The 27,672-nt window shown below is 46.8% G+C and overlaps 1 protein-coding gene across 7 annotated transcripts in view; it reads right to left on the bottom strand.

The window, feature by feature from the left end:
- Window positions 1-26,416, bottom strand: part of ATF6 (activating transcription factor 6) — a 366,260-nt gene extending 339,844 nt beyond the window's left edge. For 4 of the 7 annotated variants that reach the window (XR_005583814.1, XR_005583815.1, XM_039485527.1 and 1 more), the window contains exons 1-6: window positions 25,874-26,045; window positions 25,166-25,242; window positions 11,185-11,272; window positions 10,768-10,859; window positions 4,041-4,152; window positions 1,755-1,964 (exon numbers count right to left, since the gene is read on the bottom strand). Coding sequence is in view for 5 of the 7 variants with exons in the window: in XM_039485527.1 (XP_039341461.1) it covers window positions 1,755-1,964; window positions 4,041-4,152; window positions 10,768-10,859; window positions 11,185-11,272; window positions 25,166-25,242; window positions 25,874-25,946 (652 nt within the window). In the remaining 2 variants the exon portion in view is untranslated. Of the gene's footprint in view, window positions 1-1,754; window positions 1,965-4,040; window positions 4,153-10,767; window positions 10,860-11,184; window positions 11,273-25,165; window positions 25,243-25,404; window positions 25,701-25,873; window positions 26,053-26,330 lie in introns of those variants that run through there. The other 3 variants (XM_039485531.1, XM_039485532.1, XM_039485530.1) reach the window with 3 other exon arrangements.
- Between the last annotated feature and the right edge of the window lie 1,256 nt (window positions 26,417-27,672).

Below are 27,672 nucleotides of genomic sequence, written 5' to 3'. Positions count from 1 at the left end.
TCAGATGCATGGAGTGAAAAAAAGTAGGCAGGTATACAGCACATGAAAAGATGGGAGTTGCCTTACAAAGTGTGGGGTCAGTGCCAAGGAGGCCAATTCAATTAGGGTGGATGTGGCCCATTCCCAACAATTGACAAGAAGGGGTGAATATCAATAGAGGGAAAACTACTTTTTATAGTGCCTTGTTAGCACTACAAAAAGTAATTTTCCCTCTGTTGATATTTGTATATTTATACCTGCCTACTTTTTTTTCACTCCATGCATCTGATGAAGTGGGTTACAGCCCACGAAAGCTTATGCCCAAATAAATTTGTTAGTCTCTGAGGCGTGGTCTACACTGGGGGAGGGTGTCGATGTAGATACGCAACTTCAGCTACGAGAATAGCGTAGCTGAAGTTGATGTATCTTATTTCGACTTACCTCCCGGAACGGCCGCGGCTCCCCCGTCAACTCCGCTTTCGCCTCTCACCCTGGTGGAGTTCCGGAGTAGACGGGAGCACGTTCGGGGATCGATTTATTGTGTCTAGATGAGAAGCAATAAATCGATCCCCGATAGATCGATCGCTATCCGCCGATCCGGCGGGTAGTGTGGATGTACCCTAAGGTGCCACAAGGACTCCTTGTTGTTTTTCAAGTCGGTTTGTAATCCTAACCTAATTGTGGACATTTTCATTATTCATACAAACGTCTCTTATTTTCTGGATCCTACTAAATTCTTAGGCTCTAATTTCTGGAGCAATGAGTTACACATGGTGTGATAAATAAAGGAGGGGGCTCCCTTTTATGAACACCCAGCCAGCCAATTAGCTATAAAATCCCTCTTGGTCTGTTCTCTGCTTGCTTTACCTGTAAAGGATTAACAAGTCCACAGGTAAAAGAAAAGGGGTGCACACCTGACCAAAGAGAGCCAATGGGAAGGCTAGAATTTTTAAATTTGGGAAAGAAACTTCCTTTGTCTGTTGTTCTCTGGGCTGGAGGGACAGGGCAGCAATGCTGTAAGCAGCTTTAAGCCAGGTATGATCATAAATCATCAGATCATACCTAGAACTACTTATCTGAACTCCAGATGTGTAAGTAGATCAGAATGTTTAGCTAGATGTGATCAGGTTTATTTCTGTTTATTTTTTAAGGCTTGTGGATCTCCTCTGTGCTAACCTCAGATGCTTTTGTTTGCTGGTAACCTTTAAGCTGAACCCCCAAGAAAGCTATTTTGGGTGCTTAATTTTTGTAATTGTTTCTTTTAAGATCTAGCCTAAGGTCCAGATGCATTGTTTTCCTTTTTGTTTTTAACAACATTTACTTTTTTAAGACGAGGATTTGATTTTTGGTGTCCTACGAGGTTTGTGTGTGTTGTTTGATTAGCTGATAGTCACAGCTAATTTCCTTTGTTTCCTTTCTCAACTCTTCCCTGGAGCGGGGGGTGAAAGGGCTTGAGAGTACCCCACAGGGAGGAATTACCAAGTGCTCCTTCCTGCAATTTCTTTTTTTAATAGATCTTAGGAAACTCCGAGTGTCCCAGATCCTCTCCTGCTTCTTTGTCAGTATGTAGTAGTCTTGATAGCATTTTGGAGAGTATTTATATCTTTTCACGTCAGTAAAGCTCTTAGCCTCCCCCCTCCCCCCTTTTTGGGTCCTCTGTTTCAGATGTCTTTTTCACTCACTTTACTTACCTCAGAATATGGCTTTTTCCCTGTGTACCTTGAAAGAAAAAAGAATCCATCTCAAGCCCCGCTCAATCATAACTAGTCACGTACCTTTAGGAGGGGCCGGTTGGATACTAACAACTGGATGCTGCTTTGTCAGTGGCAAAAGCGCTGGAAGAGCCTGAATAATGATGGCTTTAGCCTGAATGCCAAGGTTGGCCTGAGCTTCAGGTACTGCAGGCAGCAAGAGAGGCTTGGGTTGAATTGAAGGTTTGGATGTTGTCTGACTAGATCTTTTTGGTGTCCCCACAGAGCTGTTTGCTGGGGAAAGAAAAAATCTGAGTTGAACCACGAAATCTAAAAATAAAAATTCTATACAACACTGTGTAAGGGTTACTGAAGTCTTTCTTTGTCCATCTATTTATTAAAAGATGTGTCTTATGCACAAATGGATTTATCTTATCAGAAATAAAAGAGCTGTCTACTAGAACTGGACTGCTGACACCTTTCAGTGAACATTTTCTTGTGCAAAGCATGTGATAATTGGGCCTGCAAATTTACCCTAATTGTGAGCTCAACTATAAAGAGTATGTGAAAGTTCATAAAACGAACTCAAGGACTGTGTTACTATCATGCTCGGTACACAACAAGTGTGGGACTGAAAATTTAAAAAAAACAAAATTGGTGTGTTGGATAATACGCCTAATTATTTTGTCCACCAATGAGAGGATGGACTGTTCCACTGACAATTCCCTTTTGGGTCCCTAAAAAGAGAGACTTTTGGGGAGAAAAATTGGCTACTTGCGTGAGCTGCATCATCATGGCTGTCAGCCTCACCATCTCCTGGGACTCCAGGACTTAATCCTAATCCTGAGAGATGTCCTGACCAGACCAGACCAGAGAGAGGGACCCAAATGACACCACCTCCTCTATAAGCTCCAGCTGAATCCCAACCACTACCTAAGATGAAACAGGATCGGATTGTAACAGCTCTAGCCAATCACAACTAACGTCTCTTTTCCCCAAAAGGACAGTTCCTACTTTGATCCCATCAAAGAGACTGTCCAACAAGATTGTTTTTCCTTCTAAAGCTCTCTCCAGCTAAAGGGAAAAAGAGCAAGAGATATTAAAACAAAAGCCTTACTTAATACTTTACATCTCAAATGCTTTAACTGTTTTTTCTTCTTTTCTTTATCTTTAATAAAAGGTCAAAAAGACTTTAAATGGTATAAGCAGCAAAGAATCCTGTGGCACCTTATAGACTAACAGACGTTTTGCAGCATGAGCTTTCGTGGGTGAATACGAAATGCATCCGACGAAGTGGGTATTCACCCACGAAAGCTCATGCTGCAAAACGTCTGTTAGTCTATAAAGTGCCACGGGATTCTTTGCTGCTTTTACAGATCCAGACTAACACGGCTACCCCTCTGATACTTTAAATGGTATGTTTGCCACAGTACTAAGCATGCTGAGCTCTCTGTATACATAGCCACACTAGGCCAGAACAATATTCCATCTAGTTTAACAACCTGTCTTCTGACAATGGACAGTGCTAGATGCTTCCGAGGGAGCCAATAGAACACAACAATTTATTAAGTGATCCATCCCCTGTCGTCCAGTTCCAACATCTGGCAGTCAAAGATTTAGAGACACCCAGAGCATGTCCCTGATCATCTTGGGTAATAGCCATTGATGGATCTATCCTCCATGGACTTCTCTCAATCTTTTTTGAACCCACACTTTTGACCTTCACAATATCCTCTGGCAACTAGTTCCACAGGTTGACTGTGCTCGTTTGAAGAAGTAGTTCACTATGTTTTAAACCTACTGCCTATTAATTTCATCAGGTGTCCCCTGGTTCTTGTGTTATGTGACGGGAAAAATAGTACTTCCTTATTCACGTTCACCACACCATTCATGATTTTACAGACCTCTATCATATCCCCCTCGGACACCTCTTTTCTAAGCTGAACAGCCCCACGCTTTTTAATCTCTCCTCAGATGGACACTGTTCCATAGACCTATTCATTTTTGCTGCCCTCCTCAATACTTTTTCAAATTCTCATATATCCTTTTTGAGATGGGGTGACCAGAACTGCACACAGTATTCAAGGTGTGGATGTACCCGGTATTTACATAGTGTATTATGATATTTTCTGTCTTATTATCTATCCCTTTCCTAATGGTTCCTAACACTGGTAGCTTTTGGTTCTTATGGTTGTTGCACACTGAGCAGATGCTTTCAGAAAACTATCCAGAATTACTCTGAACCCTGAACCTTGTTTAACACTGTTTAATATTGGACAGTGACTTGGTTATGTTAACACCTTCACCTCATATATTCCATTTAAATTAATACAACAAGCCGTGTGGTCAAAGTAAGCAGATCACTCTTACCAGACTGGTGTGCAGCATTGGAAGTGAGCTTTTTATCTTTCTGACTTCCAGATCTCTTGCTGTACAGAGAGAGAGAAGACATCTGGGAGCTGGTGCTGAAGTCCAAGTCTTCCTGTTGACAAAGAATATATAAAACAAATGACAATCCTTCTCAGAACAGAAGAATGTGCTTACAAAAGCACTCAAATGCTGTTCGGATTCTGCTTTCAGATCTGTGCTACTGACCACAAATCTAATATTCCACTCTTCCTCTATTAATTATTTGTACTCCAGTAGTGCACAAAGGCCCCAATCAAGATCTAGCCCCATTATGCTAGGGGTTCTATATATACATGAGATATACCTGAGGGTTCTGAAGGCTAAGACAGATGATGGATGAGAGAGTAGTGAAGAAACTTGCCCAAGTCACCAAGCATCTCAGTGACCAGGAACAGAATCCAGGTCTCCTGAGACCAAGTCCAAGGCCACTGGACCATATGTAGGTAGTACTCCCAAGTACAGATTTCCCTGTGGGTCCCTGTGACTTCAGTGGGAGCAGGCCCTATACAGCACTCCAAAGTACAGAGCTCGCATGTAGAGCGAACAGAACAGAGGATTCAGAATGATAGAATCTAGAGATCAAAAGATCAGTGAGTCCATCTCCTTGTTAACACAGGATTTAGTCTCCCTATAGAAGACGAATAATATTCAACTGATAATTGAAACAAAGAGTCATTCAAGCTGGGCCTGAACTAAGTTGATCTGAAAAGCTGTTTCTCATTACTGAAGAAACCAAATCACAATGAATAGCTGCTTTAAAAAAGACAAAACAAAACAAAAAAATATTCTCTTAACATCCTCTGGGGCTGAGCACAACCTCTCAAATGAGGCACATACTGGCACAGCATGCAGCCAGCATGCCTCATTGGTATGGCTAAGATTTAGTCATGGGTATTTTTAGTAAAAGTCATGGATAGGTCACAAACATTAAACAAAAATTTGCGGCTCCTGACCTGTCCATGACTTCTACTATAAATACCCTGGACTAAATCTTAGGTGTTCTGAGGGCTCCGGGCATCGCTGCTCTGGAGGGGGGGCCTCTAGGGTAATGCTACTACAGCAGGGGGGAGGGAGGAGGTGTCCCTGGATCACAGCTACTGCAGCTCAGGGGGCAAAGCGGGTGGTCGGCCCAGGGCTGCCCCAGAAGCAGACGGTGTGGCTGGCCCTGGGGGGCGGCCCTGGAGTCAGCCACACCAGCCACTGCAGAAGTCACGGAGGTCACAGAATCTGTGACTTCCATAACAGATTTGCAGCCTTACTCACTGGCAGCAAAGCAAATAATTCACATTGATGCTCTTCAGACGCCATAGGCGCCCAAACACTTCAAATGCAAGAAATGCAAGAAACACACAAATGCAAGAAGCATGGGAAACAAGCAGGGAGAACTGGAAGTCCTGGCACAGGCAAGCAACTATGATGTGATTGGAATAACAGAGACTTGGTGGGATAACTCACATGACTGGAGTACTGTCATGGATGGATATAAACTGTTCAGGAAGGATAGGCAGGACAGAAAAGGTGGGGGAGTTGCATTGTATATAAGAGAGTAGTATGACTGCTCAGAGCTCCGGTATGAAACTACAGAAAAACCTAAGAGTCTCTGGATTAAGTTTAGAAGTGTGAGCAACAAGGGTGATGTCATGGTGGCAGTCTGCTAAAGACCACCAGACCAGGGGGATGAGGTGGACGAGGCTTTCTTCCGGCAACTAGCAGAAGTTACTAGATCGCAGGCCCTGGTTCTCATGGGAGATTTTAATCACCCTGATATCTGCTGGGAGAGCAATACAGCAGTGCACAGACAATCCAGGAAGTTTTTGGAAAGTGTAGGGGACAATTTCCTGGTGCAAGTGCTGGAGGAACCAACTAGGGGCAGAGCTCTTCTAGATCTGCTGCTCACAAACCAGGAAGCAAAAGTGGATGGGAACCTGGGAGGCAGTGACCATGAGATGGTCGAGTTCAGGATCCTGACACAAGCAAGGAAGGAGAGCAGCAGAATACGGACCCTGGACTTCAGAAAAGCAGACTTTGACTCCCTCAGGGAACTGATGGGCAGGAACCCCTGGGAAAATAACATGAGGGGGAAAGGAGTCCAGGAGAGCTGGCTGTATTTTAAAGAAGCCTTATTGAGGTTGCAGGAACAAACCATCACAATGTGTAGAAAGAATAGTAAATATGGCAGGTGACCAGCTTGGCTTAACAGTGAAATCCTTGCTTATCTTAAATGCAAAAAAGAAGCTTACAAGAAGTGGAAAATTGAACAAATGACCAGGGAGGAGTATAAAAATATCGCTCAGGCATGCAGGAGTGAAATCAGGAAAGCCAAATCACACTTGGAGTTGCAGCTAGCGAGAGATGTTTAGAGTAACAAGAAGGGTTTCTTCAGGTATGTTATCAACAAGAAGAAAGTCAAGGAAAGTGTGGGCCCCTTACTGAATGAGGGAGGCAACCTAGTGACAGAGGATGTGGAAAAAGCTAATGTACTCAATGATTTTTTTGCCTCGGTCTTTATGAACAAGATCAGCTCCCAGACTGCTGCACTGGACAGCACAGTATGGGGAGAAGGTGACCAGCCCTCTGTGGAGAAAGAAGTGGTTCGGGACTATTTAGAAAAACTGGACGAGCACAAGTCCGTGGGGCCGGATGCGCTGCATCCCAGGGTGCCAAAGGAGTTGGCAGATGTGATTGCAGAGCCATTGGCCATTATCTTTGAAAACTCATGGCAAACAGGGGAGGTCCCGGATGACTGGAAAAAGGCTAATGTAGTGCCCATCTTTAAAAAAAGGGAAGAAGGAGGGAGGGATAGCTCAGTGGTTTGAGCATTGGCCTGCTAAACCCAGAGTTGTGAGTTCAATCCTTGCGGGAGCCACTTAGAGATCTGGGACAAAAATTGGTCCTGCTAGTGAAGGCAGGGGGCTGGACTCGACTCGATGACCTTTCAAGGTCCCTTCTAGGAGATAGGTATATCTCCAATTATTATTATATATCTGGGGAACTGCAGGACAGTCAGCTTCACCTCAGTCCCTGGAAAAATCATAGAGCAGGTCCTCAAGGAATCAATTCTGAAGCACTTAGAGGAGAGGAAAGTGATCAGGAACAGTCAGCATGGATTCATCAAGGGCAAGCCATGCCTGACTAACCTAATTGCCTCCTATGACAAGATAACTGGCTCTGAGGATAAGGGGAAAGCAGTGGATGTGTTATTCCTTGACTTTAGCAAAGCTTTTGATATAGTCTCCCATGGTATTCTTGCCAGCAAGTTAAAGAGTTATGGGCTGGATGAATGGACTATAAGGTGGATAGAAAACTGGCTAGATCGTCGGGCTCAACGGGTAGTGATCAAAGACTCCATGTCTAGTGGCAGCCAGTTTCATGCGGAGTGCCCAAAGGGTTAGTTCTGGGGCTGGTTTTGTTCAATATCCTTATTAATGATCTGGAGGATGGAGTGGACTGCACTCTTAGCACGTTTACAGATGACACTAAACTGGGAGGAGTGGTAGATACGCTGGAGGGTAGGGATAGGATACAGAGGGACCTAGACAAATTAGAGGATTGGGCCAAAAGGAACCTGATGAGGTTCAGCAAGGACAAGTGCAGAGTCCTGCACTTAGGACGGAAGAATCCCATTCACTGTTACAGACTAGGGACCAAAAGGCTAGGCAGCAGTTCTGCAGAAAAGGACGTAGGGGTTACAGTGGATGAGAAGCTGGATATGAGTCAGGAGTGTGCCCTTGTTGCCAAGAAGGCTAACGGCATTTTGGGCTGTATAAGTAGGGGCATTGCCAGCAGATCGAGGGACGTGATCATTCCCCTCTATTTGGCATTGGTGAGGCCTCATTGGTGTGTCCAGTTTTGGGCCCCACACTACAAGAAGGATGTGGAAAAATTTGAAAGAGTCCAGCGGAGGGCAACAAAAATGATTAGGGGGCTGGAGTACATGATTTATGAAGAGAGGCTGAGGGAACTGGGATTATTTAGTCTGCAGAAGAGAAGAATGAGGGGGGATTTGACAGCTGCTTTCAACTACCTGAAAGGAGGTTCCAAAAAGGATGGATCTAGACTGTTCTCAGTGGTACCTGATAACAGAACAAGGAGTAATGGTCTCAAGTTGCAGTGGGAGACGTTTAGGTTGGATATTAGGAAAAACTTTTTCACTAGGAGGGTGGGGAAGCGCAGGAATCGGTTACCTAGGGAGATGGTGGAATCTCCTTCCTTAGAGGTTTTTAAGGTCATGCTTGACAAAGCCCTGGCTGGGATGATTTAGTTGGGAATTGGTCCTGCTTTGAGCAGGGGATTGGACTAGATGACCTCCTGAGGTCCCTTCCAACCCTGATATTCTATGATTCTATGAATGCATAGCTCATTGTCCTGGCCTTATGGTACACACTTGCTTAAAGGATTAGGACCTAGCTACCTCAAAGACCACTTTATCTCCTACCTTACCTCTGTGTTGCACTGACTGCCTGCAAGTTCCTGGATGGAATTCAGACAGTTGCTTGTAATCTTGAAAGCCCTAAGGGTATGTTTATACTACCCACCAGATCGGCAGGCAGTGATCGATCCAGCTGTCGGAGGAGCAGGCCGTTGTTCAAGACAGGCAGTTGTACACATGCACAGCATAGTGTAAGGTCTGAGGCCTTTCGCTGCAGCCATATTAGGAGAGCAGCAGCCATGAACCAAGAAACAGAAAGTGATATCCTCACATTTCTTCTAAATTATATCAAAACAGTGTAATATCAGGAAGTTAAGAAGGTACCCCTCCTCATAATACCCACCATCACCATATAAGTAAGGAATCTCTTAAGATGTTTACAGAAAACGTTGCTTGATGGCATTCTGTCTGGCAAGGAGTCACTTATTAACAGTTGTGATTGTAAAATCTATACTTCTACTGTTTTGCCTTTATGGTCCCTACTTCTCTACTGTTTATGTGTATGGTCTCTATCTGGTTCTTTGATTGTTTCGATTTCTTGCATAACTAATTTTGTAAGATTTAAATCAGCTAAGGTGGTGGGGTCTGATTGGTAAAAGAATTGTTTCACAATGTGTTATGATTGGTCAGAGTTATTTTGTAATATTTTAGTAAAATGATTGGTTACAGTATAGCTAAGCAGGACTCAAGTTTCACTGTAAAATTGGGTCCAAGAAGGAGTCCAGCTGGGAAAAGAATAAGAAGAAGGAAAGACCTGGAAGAAGAACTCACCTCTTAAGACACAACCTAAGATCAGAGCTGCTAAGAATCCTCTGCACGACAGTGACGTGCAGCAACCACAACCCAGATGAGACCAACCTTGCCTGGCCAACAGGGAAAGTCCACCTGCATGATCAGGATTGCTGAGCATAGCTTTGTGTGCTTAGCGGGTGTATTCTGCTTGGTAATTGTTAATAAGTAGAGGATATTACTGTGTAAGGCTCTTTCACTGGTAAAAGGTGCTGCAAACCTGCAGAAGATTATGCTTTGAGCCCTACGAATTGGGTAAGGATGGCCCTGAGCCCTAGGAACTGGGTAAGAGTAGGTGTCTTTCGCCCAGAGCCTTAGGAACTGGGAAAGGGTGGGGGTGCCTAAATCAAATGAGTTACGCCTTGAGCCCTAGGAACTGGATAAAGGTGGATGCCCTAGAATGTGCATGTAATAGGACACTTCTACATGTTTCCACACCCCATGCTGTGTACATATATCCCCCTGTTTGTTTGGGTCACCCACAGTGGCAAGGAAAGAAAACACTTTATACAGGAGAATGTTAAAAGAAAAGTCAGTGTTTCAGGTGTAGGTATGACAAATTGCTTTCATTTATATTGTGAAATTGAGCAGAATTTAAGCTTAGATTGCGCCTTTCGTTTGTATTTTCTATATGAATGTAGGGAGCCAGGGCGGCTTCCTTCCGAACCTGAGGGTAAAGAGCCACTCTCTCAGCCTGAGTGGGCGGGGCCAGGCCAAGCTTACTCCACCCCCCGGAAGGGGAGGGGTGGAACAGGAAGTACAAAAGACGGGGCACTTAGCCCAGTAACCCCATCAGGGCAGTTCCAGGAAGGGAGGCAAATGCAGACCGCTGGCTGTTCCCTTCAGACCCTGCTGCTGCACCAGGGGAGGCCCTGGACCAGGAGAAACCTGACCTGGAGGAAGGACTGGGGCTACCAGGACAGCCCTCTGCTGAGTAACCGGAGGAACTGGAGGAGCCTGACGTGGAGTGGGAGCTGGAGCTGCCAGCAGCAGAGTACAGGGATGCGCCAGAGGGACTTGCTCGAGCGACCAGGTAGGAAGAAGCCCAGGGACAGAACTGCACAGTGCAGTGAGTCTATTTGGTCAGTGTGTTGTGGAAGGACCCCCGCTGACCCAGTGGCGGGACCCTCGCCCTGCCACTGTCAGGGCCCTGGGCTGGAAAACTCAGTGGAGTTGGTTGGGCCTGCGTTCCCCTACCCCGGCCAGCCCGGGTAGCAGAATCTTGACAACACTAGGGACTCTTGCCGGAGCTCCCCAGCCGGAGGAACGTGCTAGGGACTCTTGCTGGTGCCCCTCCCTCCACTAATTCCCTAGTGACAGATGGTGTGACTCAGGCCGGCCAGTGAGGCTGTAGCTCCCCACTGTCCCCTAGCGGCTCAGTGGGCCAATTGACACAGGTCACAATGAACCATAAGTCAGTTCATGCAACATAACTGCACAAACATAAGGCACCAAGACTTTACTACTTACAGGCACATGCTGCACTGAAGAGTCTGATAATGGTGAAGGGACTGAACAAATTGAAGTGGCTGGCGACTGAGGCTCTTCCTTCAAGTTTTCATCTACAAGAGAGCGGTAAGTAGACTTTTACACTGCACAAAGGTCTAACACTAGGAGTTTAGCTTATGCAAGAAATATGCTGCTCTATTCCAAACATTAACTTCTGGAGTAAACCACCCAAGTGAATGTATTAAGACTACAGCAACTAAAGAATATGAGACTTGTAGGAGAGACCAAAACAATAGCCATGTCCCATCCCAGGAAAATCAATGAAGTGATCTCTGTATACAAAAGAGCCTACTCCAGCAAGCAGTACCACTGAAGTCAATATTCCTAGTAGTCACTCTTTTAAGATAGTCATAGCTGAAACATTTGGCATGTAATTACCTATACAAGTATGGCTCGTCACATCCCAAGGGCCTGAATCCCAAGACATCAAGTCCAAATCAAAGTCGAGGTTATAAAGACTGTTCTCCTGTAGATGATGATAATTTAACAAAAATAAGTTAAGAGATGCAAAACAGAAAAGACTATATATTGCAACCACCAAGCACTACAGCTCTTAAGAAGGCAAAAGGATTTAGTCACCTCAATTTGCATGTTTTTGGTGGCATGGCAAGGCCACAAATATATATGAGAAGCCCTGAGAGAGGAGAGCTCTCAGTTAGATTTCACAAGGCAGGGTTTCCAACTAAACAGACTTGAGCTGGGGAGTTATTTGTGGCTTTAGTTCAAACCTAACTCTGACCTGAGTAAAGGGAAGTGAGAGTAAATATCATTACTACAATTATTTGTACTCCAGTAATGCCTTATTAGTAATTATTTGTATCACAGTAGTGTCTAGGGCAGGGGTAGGAAAACTACGGCCCGGGGACCACATCCAGCCCTTCATACTTTTTAATCCGGCCCTCGAGCTCCTGCCAGGGAGCGGGATCTGGGGCTTGCCGTGCTGCGTGCCTGCTGTGGCTCTGCACGGCTCCAGGAAGCAGCAGCATGTCCCCCCTCCGGCTCCTACGCATAGGGGCAGTCAGGGGGTTCCATATGCTGCCCCCATCCCAAATGCTGGCTCTGCAGATCCCATTGGCCAGGAACTGAAGCCAATGGGAGCTGCAGGGGCAGCGCCTGCAGACGGGGTAGCATGCAGAGCTGCCTGGCCACGCCTCCGCATAGGAGGCGGAAGAGGGACATGCCGCTGCTTCCAGGAGCTGCTTAAGGTAAGCGCCACCCGGAGCCTGCACCTGTGACCCCATCCTGCACCCCAACCCCCTGTCCTAGCCTGATTCCCCCCACCCACCCTCTGAGCCTCTCGGTCCCAGCCCAGAGCACCCTCCTGCACCCCAACCCTTCATCCCCAGCCCCACTCCAGAGCCCTCATCTCCTCTTGCACCCCAAAGCCCAATTTTGTGAGCATGTATGGTGGGCCATACAATTTCCATACCCACATGTGGCCCTCAGGCCAAAAAATTTGCCCATCCCTGGTCTAGGGGGCCTAGGCAATGCACTCAGTACTGTACAAACATGTAACAAATAACTCCTTCTTAATTATTTTTTGTAAGCTGTCACTATGGGGGCCGGGGGGTGTTGCATTTTATTTCTCATCTTTAGGGTAAACTGATCTCTTCAATTCTAAGAGTCTCCATCACCCTTTTCAAACAGAGGAAGATTTAATCAGTTCAGCTGCTCTGAGACTATGCAGTAAATTGTGAGAGTCTTTTGTTGAAAAGTTTCTGCTGGTACATTTAACTAGACAAAATGTTTTCATTCTGAATAGCTGGTTGGGGAAGGGCCATTAGAAAAACAACAGATCTTAAAAGAAGCTTATCTCCCACATGGGGGCTTTCCTGAGGATGCTACAAACAGCCTCCAACAAATGGCTGCTGTGATACTACAGGGTCATGTGACCAGGCCACCTGGTGCTGGACTCCATCTTGGGATATCAGTATCCCTGGCTGGGATGATTTAGTTGGGTTTGGTCCTGCTTTGAGCAGGGGGTTGGACTAGATGACCTCCTGAGGTCCCTTCCAACCCTGAGATTCTATGATTCTATTTTTCCAATGACTGGCGTGGGAACCAAGCTTTGAAACAAAGGGTTCCCAACATATGCAAAAGCTATATAAGGCAGGGGAGTGACATTATCTTGGTTCTTCACTGACTCCCCACCCAAAGAGACTCTTGAAAACACCCGAGGACCAAAGACTGAACTGGGGGAATTGCTAGACCTAGGCTAAAGGGATTTTTACCCTGTGAATGGAACACCTGGGGATTCTAAGCTGCAAACAAATGCAACATGCCCCTTAAGAATCTGCAGCCGGCTTGTATCATCACTTAGGGTGAGAATTTTCTATTCATAGCTGATCTATGTAGTATATTAAATTTAGTTTGCGTTTTTTGTTTATTTACTAGATAATCTGGTTTGATATGTTTGCTATCCCTTATAATCACTTAAAATCTATCTGTTGTAGTTAATAAACTTGTTTTTGTTTTATCTACAACCAGTGTGTGGGAGTCATAACTCAGAGCAGAAAGCTATTCTATATTCCTCTCCATATTGAGAGAGGGGGCGAATTTCATCAGTTTATGCTGTACAGCACAAGACAGTATAATTTTGGGTTTACACTCTGGGGGGAGGGGGGGTGCCTGAGTAGCTGGGAAGTAACCTAGCTGGAGCCTTCCAATGTAACTGGTCAAAACGTCTGTATGTATCTGCAGCTGGGTGTGTTCCTGCAGCTGTATGTGTGCTCGTGAAAGTGCAGGCTGGAGCCTGGATAGAATTTGGCAGCTTGTCACAGAAGTACAGTGTAAACGGGAGCCCAGGCTGGTGGGACGGGGGGCTCAGTGGTACCTCAGTTCCAGGTAGCACCCCGGGGGGAACCTGTCACAGTGATGCAGCAAGCAGGGTCATATGCACAGCTTGTTACTCTGAGTGAGATGGGCACTTCATACACTGGTGGTGATTTTAAGTGAGATTTAAGTGTACTGGCTAGAGATCAGTCAAAGAGGTTACCAGTTTGTTATTTTCTCTTTGCTTATTTCGGGCAAGGGAAGTAAGGACAGGAAAGCAGGAAAATGAGTGAAAGTAAAACTAGTAGAAGCTGGAACTATACAGATTGCAGACAGAAGAGAAGATGAAAGAACACAAAAGTCATATGGAATTTAAACAAATGGTGATTAATGCGCAAGAAGCTGAACACCAAAGAAGCAGAGAATGCCAGGCAAGAAGCTGCACACCAAAGGGCCCTAGAACTGCAAGCCAAAGAAATGGAGGCAAAAGAAAGGGAGAGAAAGCATCAACTGAATTTGATAGAGAAGCAGATCCAGAACCCCCAGGCACCAGTGAGCTCCACCTCTTCAAAATCCACAAATGGTAATGGTTGTGTCCTGCATGCAGCAAGACAGGAAACATGGCTGAATATTTCATCACCTTTTGAGAGGCTGTGTACTCCATGAAATTCCTGAAGACCAAAAGATGCCCACTTTGATTGCAAAGTTGTCTGAGAGCGCTCTGGATATGTTCAATAAGATTCCAATTAGAGATGCTTCAGATTATAGTAAATTCAAGGATATGATTTTAAAACTGTTTCAGATTACATCTGAAAAATACAGAGTAAAATTTAGAAGCCTTAAGAGGGGGGGTGGGATTAGTAATGTGGCATATGTAAACCAGATGAAAGATTTGATAGATAAGTGGATAAGGGGTGTAGTAGGAAGAGGGCCTGAAACATAAGCCCATGTATCAGAGGCCTGAAGCCTGAGCTAAAGTAGTCAAAACTGCTGATAAAAAGCAAAGTTAAGTTGTGAGCAAGAGGCAGGCCCTGCTCACAGGATCAGGCAAGAACAAGGCTGATATTGCAGAAACACACATTCCTAAGTAGTGCTAGGCAAAAGAATATATAGACAAACATAGTCCAGACAGGTGGTACCAGAACACCTTGATACCAGCACATTCCCCAAAGATAACAGGAACACACTGACCCATCGTAAAGATGAGGTCAGGATGCCAGAAAAACAGATAAAGATGTTTTGATCAAACCAACATGTACTAGGTACTGGATGGCACCTAGGCACGTCAGGGGTAATGCATAACTTGTTTGTATCTGTGTATAAAGATGTATCTCAGAGGGAGTGTCTTTGTCTGGCCGAGGGGATAGTGGAAAGTCCCATCACTAACTGAGCTAGTCCATTGCAACGGACATACTTGTGTTAGTGTACCTGTAACCATTGAGCCAGGGCATTAGGACTGTGCTTCAATGACAATAAACCTGACCATGTGCCTTCGCTATGAACCAAGTCTGTGGATTTATTGGGCAGTTTGATCGGAGCCTGATGTATGGCCTATCTGTCCAGAGTCAGTACAGCACGCAGAGAGAACACACATACACACACAGCCAAACATCTAATGACAAGCGGGAAAAGTATTACAAGCTTTGAAGAAATGTGTGATCTTTTTGCTCAGGAACACTTCCTGAGTATATGAAGTGATGATGCAAAACAGTGTTTATGGGATAAAAAGGTGAAAACTGTTGATGAATTTGCTACTGTACTGATGAATTTGAGCAGACACAACCGTCTATTAGAAATAAATCACAGGCAGAGGAGTTAAAACCTGGGGGGAAAGCAGGGTTCCCGTTTTACCCCAGGAAAGAGGGTGGATGGGAGACTGGACGCTCACCTCCCCAAATCCATTCCTCTAGCCCTTTTCCCAAATCTCCTGTAAAAACAGAAGAGCCCGGAAGGTGCTATCACTGTAATTCCACTGAGCCCCTGAGGAATAAATCCCCTGTGTTGGGTGGGAAAAGGCAGCAAGCAACTCACGGGAATGCTGCTACCCAGAGCACTGAGGCATCTCAGGCAATTGCCACTTATCATACAAGGTTTGTAAAAATAGCCTCTGCCCAGCCAGGCAGTAAGCACATAAAGGCTGTCAAAATTAATGGCAAGGAACACCTTGGGTGGAGGGACACATGTGCAGAAATTTCTGTGGTTAGGAGGAGCATTGTTCAGGAAAAAGACATTCTGCCAGGACAGATGGCAGAGCTTTTGTTAGCAGGAGATCACAAAACCCTTGTGCCTTTGGCTAAAATGCACATAGAAACTGAGGATTTGAAAGCTGAATTGAATGTGGCAGCAGTACCTACTAACCCATCACTGATACTGCCAAGAATGACCTTAAGCGTATCACTGCAGATTACGTGGCTCTGGGAAGAAGGATAAAGGAGTTTGAGGCGCAAGTGGTGTTCTCATCTATCCTCCCTGTGTCAGGAAAAGGCCAGGGTAGAGACCGTCGAATCGTGGAAATCAACGAATGGCTACGCAGATGGTGTCGGAGAGAAGGGTTTGGATTCTTTGACCATGGGATGGTCTTCCAAGAAGAAGGATTGCTAGGCAGAGATGGGCTCCACCTCACGAAGAGAGGGAAGAGCATCTTTGCAAGCAGGCTGGCTAACCTAGTGAGGAGGGCTTTAAACTAGGTTCACCGGGGGAAGGAGACCAAAGCCCCGAGGTAAGTGGGGATGTGGGATACCGGGAGGAAGCACAAGCAGGAGATTACAAGAGGGGAGGACTCCTCTCTCAGACCGAGAAAGCGGGACAATCAGCGGGTTATCTTAAGTGCCTATACACTAATGCAAGAAGCCTGGGGAACAAGCAGGGAGAACTAGAAGTCCTGGCACAGTCAGGGAATTATGATGTAATTGGAATAACAGAGACTTGGTGGGATAAGTCACATGACTGGAGTACTGTCATGGATGGATATAAACTGTTCAGGAAGGACAGGCAGGGCAGAAAAGGTGGGGGAGTTGCATTGTATGTAAGAGAGCAGTATGATTGCTCAGAGCTCCAGTATGAAACTGCAGAAAAACCTGAGTGTCTCTGGATTAAATTTAGAGGTATGAACAACAAGGGTAATGTCGTGGTGGGAGTCTGCTACAGACCACCGGACCAGGGGGATGAGGTGGACGAGGCTTTCTTCCAGCAACTAACAGAAGTTGCTAGATCACAGGCCCTGGTTCTCATGGGTGACTTTAATCACCCGATATCTGCTGGGAGAGCAATACAGCAGTGCACAGACAATCTAGGAAGTTTCTGGAAAGTGTAGGGGACAATTTCCTGGTGCAAGTGCTGGAGGAACCAACTAGGGGAAAAGCTCTTCTTGACCTGCTGCTCACAAACAGGGAAGAAATAGTAGAGGAAGCAATAGTGGATGGGAACCTGGGAGGCAGTGACCATGAGATGGTCGAGTTCAGGATCCTGACACAAGGAAAAAGGGAAAGCAGTAGAACAGAGACCCTGGACTTCAGAAAAGCAGACTTCGACTCCCTCAGGGAACTGATGGGCAAGGTCCCCTGGGAGAATAACATGACGGGGAAAGGAGTCGAGGAAAGCTGGCTGTATTTCAAAGAAACCTTATTGAGGTTGCAGGAACAAACCATCCCGATGTGTAGGAAGAAAAGTAAATATGGCAGGCGACCAGCTTGGCTTAACAGTGAAATCCTTGCTCGTCTTAAACACAAAAGAACAGCTTACAAGAAGTGGAAGATTGGACAAATAACCAGGGAGGAGTATAAAAGTATTGTTCAGGCATGGGTGTGAAATCAGGAAGGCCAAATCACACTTGGAGTTGCAGCTAGCCGGAGATGTTAGGAGTAACAAGAAGGGTTTCTTTAGGTATGTTAGCAACAGGAAGAAAGTCAAGGAAAGTGTGGGCCCCTTGCTGAATGAGGGAGGGAACCTAGTGACAGAGGATGTGGAGAAAGCTAGTGTACTCAATGCTTTTTTTGCCTCTGTCTTCACAGACAAGGTCAGCTCCCAGACAGCTGCACTCTGCAGCACGGTATGGGGAGGAGGCGACCAGCTCTTTGTGGAGAAAGAAGTAGTTCGGGGCTATTTAGGAAAGCTGGACGAGCACAAGTTCATGGGGCCGGATGCGCTGCATCCGAGGGTGCTAAAGGAGTTGGCCGATGAGATTGCAGAGCCATTGGCCATTATCTTTGAAAAATCATGGCGATCGGGGGAGGGCCCGGATGACTGGAAAAAAGCTAATGTAGTGCCCATCTTTAAAAAAGGGAAGAAGGAAGATCCAGGGAACTACAGGCCAGTCAGTCTCACCTCAGTCCCTGGAAAAATCATGGAACAGGTCCTCAAGGAATCAATCCTGAACCACTTAAAGGAGGGGAAAGTGATCAGGAACAGTCAGCATGGATTCACCAAGGGCAAGTCATGCCTGACTAACCTAATTGCCTTCTATGACAAGATAACCGGCTCTGTGGATGAGGGGAAAGCAGTGGATGTACTATTTCTGGATTTTAGCAAAGCTTTTGATACAGTCTCCCACAGTATTCTTGCCAGCAAGTTAAAGAAGTCTGGGCTGGATGAATGGACGGTAAGGTGGATAGAAAACTGGCTAGATGGTCGGGCTCAACGGGTAGTGATCAATGGTTCCATGTCTAGTTGGCAGCCGGTATCAAGTGGAGTGCCCCAAGTGTCGGTGCTGGGGCCGGTTTTGTTCAATATCTTCATTAACAATCTGGAGGATGGTGTGGACTGCACCCTTAGCAAGTTTGCAGATGACACTAAACTGGGAGGAGTGGTTGATACGCTGGAGGGTAGGGATAGGATACAGAGGGACCTAGACAAATTAGAGGATTGGGCCAAAAGAAATATGATGAGGTTCAACAAGGACAAGTGCAGAGTCCTGCACTTAGGACGGAAGAATCCCATGCACTGCTACAGACTAGGGACCGAATGGCTGGGTAGCAGTTCTGCAGAAAAGGACCTAGGGGTTACAGTGGACGAAAGGCTGAATATGAGTCAACAGTGTGCCCTTGTTGCCAAGAAGGCTAATGGCATTTTGGGTTGTATAAGTAGGGGCATTTCCAGCAGATCGAGGATGTGCTCAGTCCCTCTACTCAGCACTGGTGAGGCCTCATTTGGAGTACTGTGTCCAGTTTTGGGCCCCACACTACAAGAAGGATGTGGATAAATTGGAGAGAGTCCAGCGGAGGGCAACAAAAATGATTAGGGGGCTGGAGCACATGACTTATGAGGAGAGGCTGAGGGAACTGGGATTGTTTAGTCTGCAGAAGAGAAGAATGAGGGGGGATTTGATAGCTGCTTTCAACTACCTGAAAGGGGGTTCCAAAGAGGATGGATCTAGACTGTTCTCAGTGGTAGAAGATGACAGAACAAGGAGTAATGGTCTCAAGTTGCAGAGGGGGAGGTTTAGGTTGGATATTAGGAAAAACTTTTTCACTAGTAGGGTGGTGAAGAACTGGAATGGGTTACCTAGGGAGGTAGTGGAATCTCCTTCCTTAGAGGTTTTTAAGGTCAGGCTTGACAAAGCCCTGGCTGGGATGATTTAGTTGGGTTTGGTCCTGCTTTGAGCAGGGGGTTGGACTAGATGACCTCCTGAGGTCCCTTCCAACCCTGAGATTCTATGATTCTATGATTCTATGATCACAATTGTTACTGGGAAATGATTTTTTAATGTAGCTCAGGCTGTCTGCAGCAAGGAGGAATACCGTGCTGCAACCCCAGAGGAGAAAGATAAAGTCCCAGAAGCTGCTGAAGGAATGGGAGAGCATCTCTTTAATGCCTCTGCAGCAGTGGAACAATATGCTACCAGGGGTGGGTTGGTTGAGAACAGCTCCTGCTGCCCAGTGGCTAAAGACAGCCTTTCCTCTAGCAGGGAGGGAAGCATATTGCCTGTCAGTGAGAAGACTGTCCAGGTTGCTGGCTGCCAGCAGGTTGCAGATAGGCAAGGGGCAGACCTCACTCTAGGGTGCACAGGAAGATGCGTCCTAGAGGGAAGCCCAGAGAAGGGTGATGGAATCCTAGAGAACACTGAGGTGGCTGAGGGTTCCATGGACTCTATAGCTGGAGGAAAACCCAATTCAAAGAGGGAGGAGGGTGTAGTACTTGCCAGAGAAAGGACTGTTCTAACTGTTAGCTGTGAGCCCTTCACAGCTGAACAGGGGACAGCTCCCACTCTAAAGAGCACAGAGGTGTGTCTTAGGCCTTGTCTACACTACAATGTTTTGTTGACAAAAGTGATGTCGACACTCAAAAATCAACATAATAGCATTCAGAATGTCATGTTCACACTCGCTCCCTCTGTTGGCAGAGCGCGTCCACAGTGGGGACACTATCATCAACATTGTGAGCAATGCAGTCCAGCTCGACACCTTCTGTCACTAGGTGTTGAGGGAAAGTGGATCAGATCGTAGCGCATCTTGGGACTGAGCCCAATGTTCTGTGATGCATTGTTTTCTGTCCCAGCACTCCATGGGCTTCCGGCTTTCTTTCGCTGCATTTTTGCAACAGCCCTTCTTTACTGTGCACCTGTGTGAGAAGGGATGGATCCCACACTGCTCTCTTGTGCTGTTAACTGTCATGAAGACATTGTGGATGGCAGTGCAGTTAATCGTGAACTTCCTAAATGAAGAAGACTCGCAGGCACCTGACATGCTGCGTGAAATGGATAGGAGCAACTTTAGATTGCATTGGCATTCACAGAACAGCTACATAGGGTTGATTGTCACTTCTGAGCTTGGGAAACAAGCACTGAATGGTGGGATCGTATTGTCATGCAGGCGTGGGATGAAGAGCAGTGGCTATCTAGAGCTTTCAGATGCAGAAAGTCACCTTTCTGGAACTGCGTGTGGCGCTCGCCTCAGCACTGCGGCGCAAGGATACCAGAATGAGTGTCCTCTATCAATAGAGAAGCATGTGGCAATTGCTGAGTGGAAACTGGCAACTCCAGACTGCTACCAGTCAGTCACAAATCATTTTGGAGTGGGGAAACTGACTGGTGGGGCTGCATTAATGCAAGTGTGCAGGGCAATATATCACATCCTGTTACAAAGGACCGTGACTCTGGGAAATGTGCATGAAATAGTCGACAGCTGTGTAGAAATGGGTTTCCCTAACTGTGGAAGGGCAATTTTGGCACCAGACCACCTTGCAACGGAGTACATCAATAGAAAGGGGTACTTCTCAATGGTGTTGTAGGCACCTGTGGATCACCGTGGGCATTTCACGGACATCAACGCAAGGTGGTCTGAGGAATCTTCAGGAACACCGGCCTGTACAGAAAGCTACAAGCAGGGAGTTTCTTTCCAAACCAGAAGATTCCAGTAGAGCATGTTGAAATGCCCATAGTGACCCTGGGAGACCTGGCATACCCCTTACAGCCATGGCTCATGAAACCTTACATAGGTCACCAGGACAGCAGTAAGGAGTGGTTCAACAACAGGCTGAGTAGGTGCTGGGTGACAGTTGAACGTGCCTTTGGAAGATTAAAGGCATGCTGGCAAGGCCTTTATGGCAGGTTAGACCTTAATGAGGATAATATTCCTGTGGTTATAGTCATGTGCTGTATATTGCATCATCTTCGTGAAACTAAGGGTGAAAGGTTTGCTCAGGGGTGGACCTGTCAGGCAGACCGCTTGACTACTGATTTTGAGCAGCCAGATACCAGGGTTATCAGAGGAGCCCAGAGCAGGCAATTTGAATCAGGGAGGCTTTGAGGCAACACTTTGAAAATGAGAACCATTAATATATATCTCCGTGATTGGTGCTTCAGCGTTACATTACATGTAGTTTTCCTAGGAAGCAGTGGTGACATTTGGGGCCTTATATTCCAGTAAGCAAATGATTAAAATATCTGTGCATGTATTGGTAGTGCCTGCAATCTCAATTTGTAGGAAACAAAGATGAGTTACCCTTCAAAAACTTTGCTTTTATTGCACAAGAAACAGCAAACACAAACACACAACGATGCTTGGTGGGAAAGGAGGAACCAGGGAAGGGCAGCCTTTAACAGCTGTGTATAGGTTCAGCTATCATTGTGAAAGTTGTCCGAGAGGGTGGAGTGAAGGGGAAACTGAGAAGTCCCAGAAAGTGGAAAGGAATGTGTGAGTGGAGTTTGGGGGGGGAGCGGGCATGGAAAAGAGTTCTGAATGTGCTGCAGGGGAGGGTGGGAATAAATCTGCTCAGTCTGCAGCATTATTAAGGACTTCAGCATCCACATTTGCTCCTCCATTACTTTAATCATCTACTCAGTTGCATCCTTAACAAACTCCTGATTCTTTTTTTCTGTCCTGCCTTTCAGCTTCCCAGAACTCCTTGCATTCCCTTTTCTCTACATTGGAGCAGTGCACATGTCTTCTTTGCTGCATCTTGGGCACGTTTTTTATCTGGTGGAGACACTCAGCCGGGGTGTGTGGGGTGTTCCTGAAGGCCACATCTGCCGAAGCACAAGGGACAATGCACAGAAGCGGGATTGTTAAATTCACACACAGCACTGAAACATTTCAGTTAAATACACCTTCTGAAACACTGTCATCACTTTCTCACTGACTCTTGGCAGGCACACATCTCTTCAAACACGCAAAGCATGGTGAGTGTTGGCAGGTGGGCGGGGTGCGGGGGTGCTTCACATGGGGAAAAGAGCACACACTCTAGAAGGGTCATGGTGCAGCATGCTAGGGGAAAAATTCTAAAATTCTCCCACACTTTTCCACAGCGAGGGTCATTCTAGCAGATATCTCACTGCTAAGGGTAAGCAGGGAAACAAGGGCACATCTACTCCATGCTTGTGGCTTCTGCCCTGCTCCCTATGCTGCTCACCTATGTGACGCTTTGGTCCCTGCACAATTGATTGCCAAATGACGCAGGAAAGTTTCCTACAATGTGGGAAGGAATAAAGCTGCTCTGCCACGAAACCTTCGGCAGAGGATTACAGAGTACCTCGAAGAAACTTTCCTGGAGATCTCTCTGGAGGATTCTGGTGAGATATTGGCATGTATCAACCCCCTGTTCCACCATACCAATTAGCTACACAGGGAAATGTCCATCTCACAGGAACAGCCAGCCTTCCACATTTCCATACCCCAAACCCACCTCTGCACTACACAAACCACAACCACTTACCAGGCATCTCCTCTCCTGTTTCTTGCTTGCTGGAGAGCAACTGCTGAGACTGGTTAGACACTTCTAGAGTGGAGAAAAGTTCCTGACTGTCTGCACCACTTGGCGACCCCACCCGGAGCTGCACATCGTCATCTAACTCCACCTCTTCATCAATAACTTTATCCTCCAGGTTAGGTCCTCTTTCCATCACCTCCAGGCCCGTCAAAGTATCCATGGGGCTCTTGATGGTGGAGGTGGGTCATCACCAAGGACGGCGTCCAGCTCCTTATAGAACCAGCAGGTCTTAGGTGACGCACCAGTGACAGTTTGCCTCCCTTGCCTTATGGCACGCTTGCCTCAGCTTCTTTATCTTCGCTCTGCACTGCAGTGTGCCCCAATTTAACCCTTTTCGCACAACCCTCGAGAAATATGCCCGTAGGTATCCCAATTCCTACGGCTCAAGCGCAGCTGTGACTGTACAGCCTCCTCTCCCCATATACTGATCAGATCCAACAACAGTGGTCCAAGTAGGAGAGTATTTGGTGCAATAACCCACCATGGTCACCTGGGAAATTGTGATGAGACCTCTCCATGCCGAGCCAGCAGGAAATTTAATTTAAAAAATTCCTGGGGCTTCTAAGGGGGAGGGGCAGATGGTTGTTTACCTGGCTGCAGGGCAGCAGTGTTCAAACTGCTGACCAGAGCGATCACAATAGGCATTGTGGGACACCTCCTGGAAGCCAATTAAAGCAATGCAATCAAACGTGGTGTCTGCACTGGCACTTTGTCGAGAAAAATTTAGAGGGAAAAGACGCATGTCTCTCATTGGGATGGTTGTATTTTGTCGCCAAAACCAGGCATTTTTCCTGACAAAAGTCACATCGCAGTGTGTACGCATTCACTATTTGGTCGACAAAACGCAGTTTCTGTCAACAAAACTTGGTAGTATAGACAAGGCCTTAGAAAGGGGCCCAGGGAAGGAAGCTGAGAAGAAATTTGGGGCAGTACAGGAATGTCTCCTCACTGATTACAGGGGAGGGTTTGCCAGGACAGATTTGCTGGGTCAACATCTGTGCTCCCAGACACGCAACCTGGGGCTCAGGTTTTAAGAGGGAACTGTGTAACTGACCTCTAGGAGGGGAGCAGTCATTCAACTGACCTCTTGGGGACAGAGAAAGGGGTGACAGAGACTATCCCAAGCCAGGCCCCACTTTTGTAAAATGCTGCTCCTGATGTACTTGTGGAAATTAACTCTGTCTCTTTAAGACAGGATGGGAATCTTACTAAAGGCTTATAAGGCAATTCAGATTGCTCAGTAAGAGTGACCTGGTGTCATTACCTACCGTCCCCCATCTTTAAAATCTTCAGACTATCAGCAATTATTTAATATCTTCCAAGTCACTGACATAAAACATTAAATTGCATTATGTCTTGAACCAATCCCTGTGGGATGCTGTAGAAACACGTGCATTTGATGATTCCTTATTAAACAATTATGTTTTGAGATCTCATTAGACAGTTTTTAATCCATTTAATATGTGGTTTATTGATCTTGTATGATACCAATTTCCTCTTCAAAGTATCATGCTGTATTTAAGTCAAATGATTTACAGAAATCACATCATATTAGGTGACAGTTACCTTTGCTGACCAGACTTGTAATCTCATAAAACAGTATCAAGTTCATTTGACAGGAATTATTTTCCACATAACCATGTTGGCTGACATTAACTATACTACTGTCCTTCAGGTTCTATAGGGAGAAAGTCAAGCATCCATCATTTCATAACTTTGTCCAGGATCAGTGTCAGGCTAGCAGGCCTGTAATTACCATCTTCTTTACACTTTTTGCCTACTAATATAACAATAGCTTTCTTCCAGTCATCTGGAACTTCCCCCGTATTCCAAGATTTATTAAATCAAATATAATTTGTGCTATTATTTTCCACTATCCATATATTCTGTTACTGGACCTTTGAAATAAATATTTTAACCATATATATATATACACGCTGTTTTCTACTGCTGTTTATCAAATTGTTCCAGTGCATACAATGTCTTTTTCTCTTGTTAAAAAGATACCTTAGGACATTCTATACAAAAAACAATGTTAAAAGAATATCAACATTATAATACACGCAGAATATCGAGGATAAAAACAAACATTAAACAAGTTCCTTTTTTGTTTTCTGTCATCCAGTCTGTACACGGAGTGAAACAAGGGGCCCATGGAAAATAAGAATCGTCTACCACATAATTAGAAATTGGATAGCAATGCATTCACACAAAGGGACACAGGTACCATTCACTTTGGCATCTTCTAGCTTTTGCATGCTTCACTTTGCAAACTTAACATAGTGTTTTGTATCTGAAATGGCCTGTTACCCCTGCTCTGCTCCTGAGGCTCTTTTTAGGCAACAAATTATTAGACAAGCAAATGCACATACTAAAAGCTACTCACATAAATTTCATTATCCACATCCAGCTGTATTTCATCTGTGTCAACCAGGTCACTGAGCTCATCAAAGAGGGCAGACTCTAAAGGCAAAGCAAACGAAGTGGTACATCAGCATATCCTAAAAGTTAAAGATGGGAGTTTCAAAGGAGCTGAACAGGGAAATTCAATGGAATTCAATGTTAGACTGAACTTTTCAGCCTAAAAAATTAGGGTAAGCCAGTATTTGTACTACAGTACTGTACCAGACACAGGAGAGTGGCAGATCAGATGTTCATGTTATAAACCTCACTCATGCAGACTCTGTGGATATTAAGGCCACTATTCAGCAAACACGTCCGTGAGTAAGCTTACACGCCCAGGCAGCTCCATCAGTGTCACATGCAGTGTTTGCAGGACTGGGCCAGAAGTTCATAGGATCTCACAACGAGTCCACATGTCTAAAACAGCCCACAGGCACCCTTAACTCTGCCCGCGCCACTCCACCCGGATCCCAACCCCAGGCCGCACGACTAGCCACGCGGCCCTGTCAGCGCCCAACTAGCCCAGGCTCGAAGACCTGCCAGAGAGGCCCAGCGGCCGCACCGGGAACGAGAGTCAGCCAGGCCTCTCGCCCGGAGTCCGCGCCGGGAGCAGCCAGACCCGGCAGCGGGGACATAGCTGGGCTTGCGCCCCTCCCCGCCCGCTCAGGAGGACGCTCCGCGCCTGGCTCACCCCAGTCGGGTCCGACCCCGGGTGGCAGCAGCCCCGGCTCTGCGGTGCCCCGTTCAACCTCCCCCGCCGCCATCTCCCTTCCGGGTCCCCCTAAACACACGTCTCCTAGCTCAGCGCAATGCACCGCCCGCTACGATGGCCGGGAGAGGACACGGGCCCGGCGGGGCGGGGCCAGCGCCGTGTTTCTGAGCCAGCTGGGACGGTGTCACCCGCAGGAGCGCGCTGAGCCCGGCGCGCCTCAGGTAGCTGGGGACAAACACTCCGAGGGCGGGCAACGCTGCATGGGGCGGGGGTTCTCGCAGGGTCCGGGTTCAGCTGCCCAATGGGGTGGGGTCTGCGATCCGGGTTCAGGGGACCCACGGGACAGGGGCTCAGGTGGAGTTCGGGTTCAGCAGGGCCGCCCAGAGGATTCAGGGCGCCTGGGGCAAAGCGGGGGAGCTGCGGCACTTGTACTCACTCAGCGGCGGTCCGGGTCTTCGGCAACACTGAAGGGCCCCCTCTCCGCGGAAGACCCGGACTGCCCCCGGGCCAGGGCTAGCTGGACATTTTGGCTGCGGGGGGGGCTTCAGTCGCTCCGCCTCTTCTGCAGCTCTGAAGGGTCCTCTTCTCCCCCCCCCCCAAATGCTGCCGATTGACCGCCCACCGGGCCAGGGCTCGTGGGGCTCCTGCGGGACCTGGGGCAAATTGCCCCACTTGCCCCCCGTCCCCCGGCGGCTCTGAGCAGTAGCGCCATTTCGGGGTGGCAGCCGTGATTCCAAAGGCTACTTGGGCACCTGAGAACTCTTATCTTTTTGCAGATAACTTAGATACAGTGCTCCTGTCAAATAATAATTTCTAATTCCTATATAAAGAAACAAAATTAAATAAATATTAGACCCACTCAGCTAATGCTGGCAAGCTATTTAAAAAAAATTGTGCTGTTAATAATAGAATACCATATATATAAATATTTTTGGATGGAGCTATCAGGGGAAAAATGGGGTTGGTATGAATTGTATTAAAAGGTTCCAAATGCTGTGTTGTAATCCACAGACTTCCATACCACAGGCTCTTCAGTCTCACCTGCTGAACTAGAGCCTAAAGGCAAGGCTCCCTTTTCCCCATTATTATGATTTAATCTAGGGCTCTCTAAGCCTTGTAACAGTTGCATTTGCTTTCTGTAACCAGGGGTAGAACAGTTGTCCGAGCTGCTCCCTGGAAAGGAAGCACACCATAGGCACCAACTTTCCCCAGTGCCGGCTGGGGCTCGTGCCCCCCACCCTGGCCCCGCCACGACTCCACCCTTTCCCTGCCCCCATTCCAACCCCTTCCCCAAATCCTTGCCGCGGCCCTGCCTTTTCCCCCAGCGCGCTGTGTTCCCCCCTCTCTCCCAGCACGTGCCATGCGAAACAGCTATTTCGTGGCACAAGCTCTGGGAGCTAGGGGGCAAAAGCGGGCACGTGGCACGCTCAGGGGAGGAGGCGGAGCGGAGGTGAGCTGGGGCGGGGGGGGGGCAGGACAGGGAAAATTTTTCCCCATGGGTGCTCCAGTCCCGGAGCACCCACAGAGTCAGCGCCTATGAAGCACACTGCTCCTGTAGCTGCAGGCTGGTGTTCAAGACCATCGATGTTCCACACAAAGAGGATGTCTATACTACAATCAGAGGAAGGATTGCAGCATGTGTATACAGACATACCTGAGCTAGCTTTGATTGAGCTCAATGGGAATGTTTACACAGCAACTAGACATCTGTGCCTGTCCTGTGTCAGTCAACTTGGGCTCCTGGAGCTCAGGCTGCAGGGTTATTTGATTGCTGTGTA

Source organism: Mauremys reevesii, linkage group 8 (genome assembly GCF_016161935.1).
Source record: "Mauremys reevesii isolate NIE-2019 linkage group 8, ASM1616193v1, whole genome shotgun sequence".
Classification (NCBI taxonomy): domain Eukaryota; kingdom Metazoa; phylum Chordata; order Testudines; family Geoemydidae; genus Mauremys; species Mauremys reevesii.
Note: the sequence above shows the minus strand (reverse complement) of the source record. Positions and strands in the feature narration are given on the sequence as shown.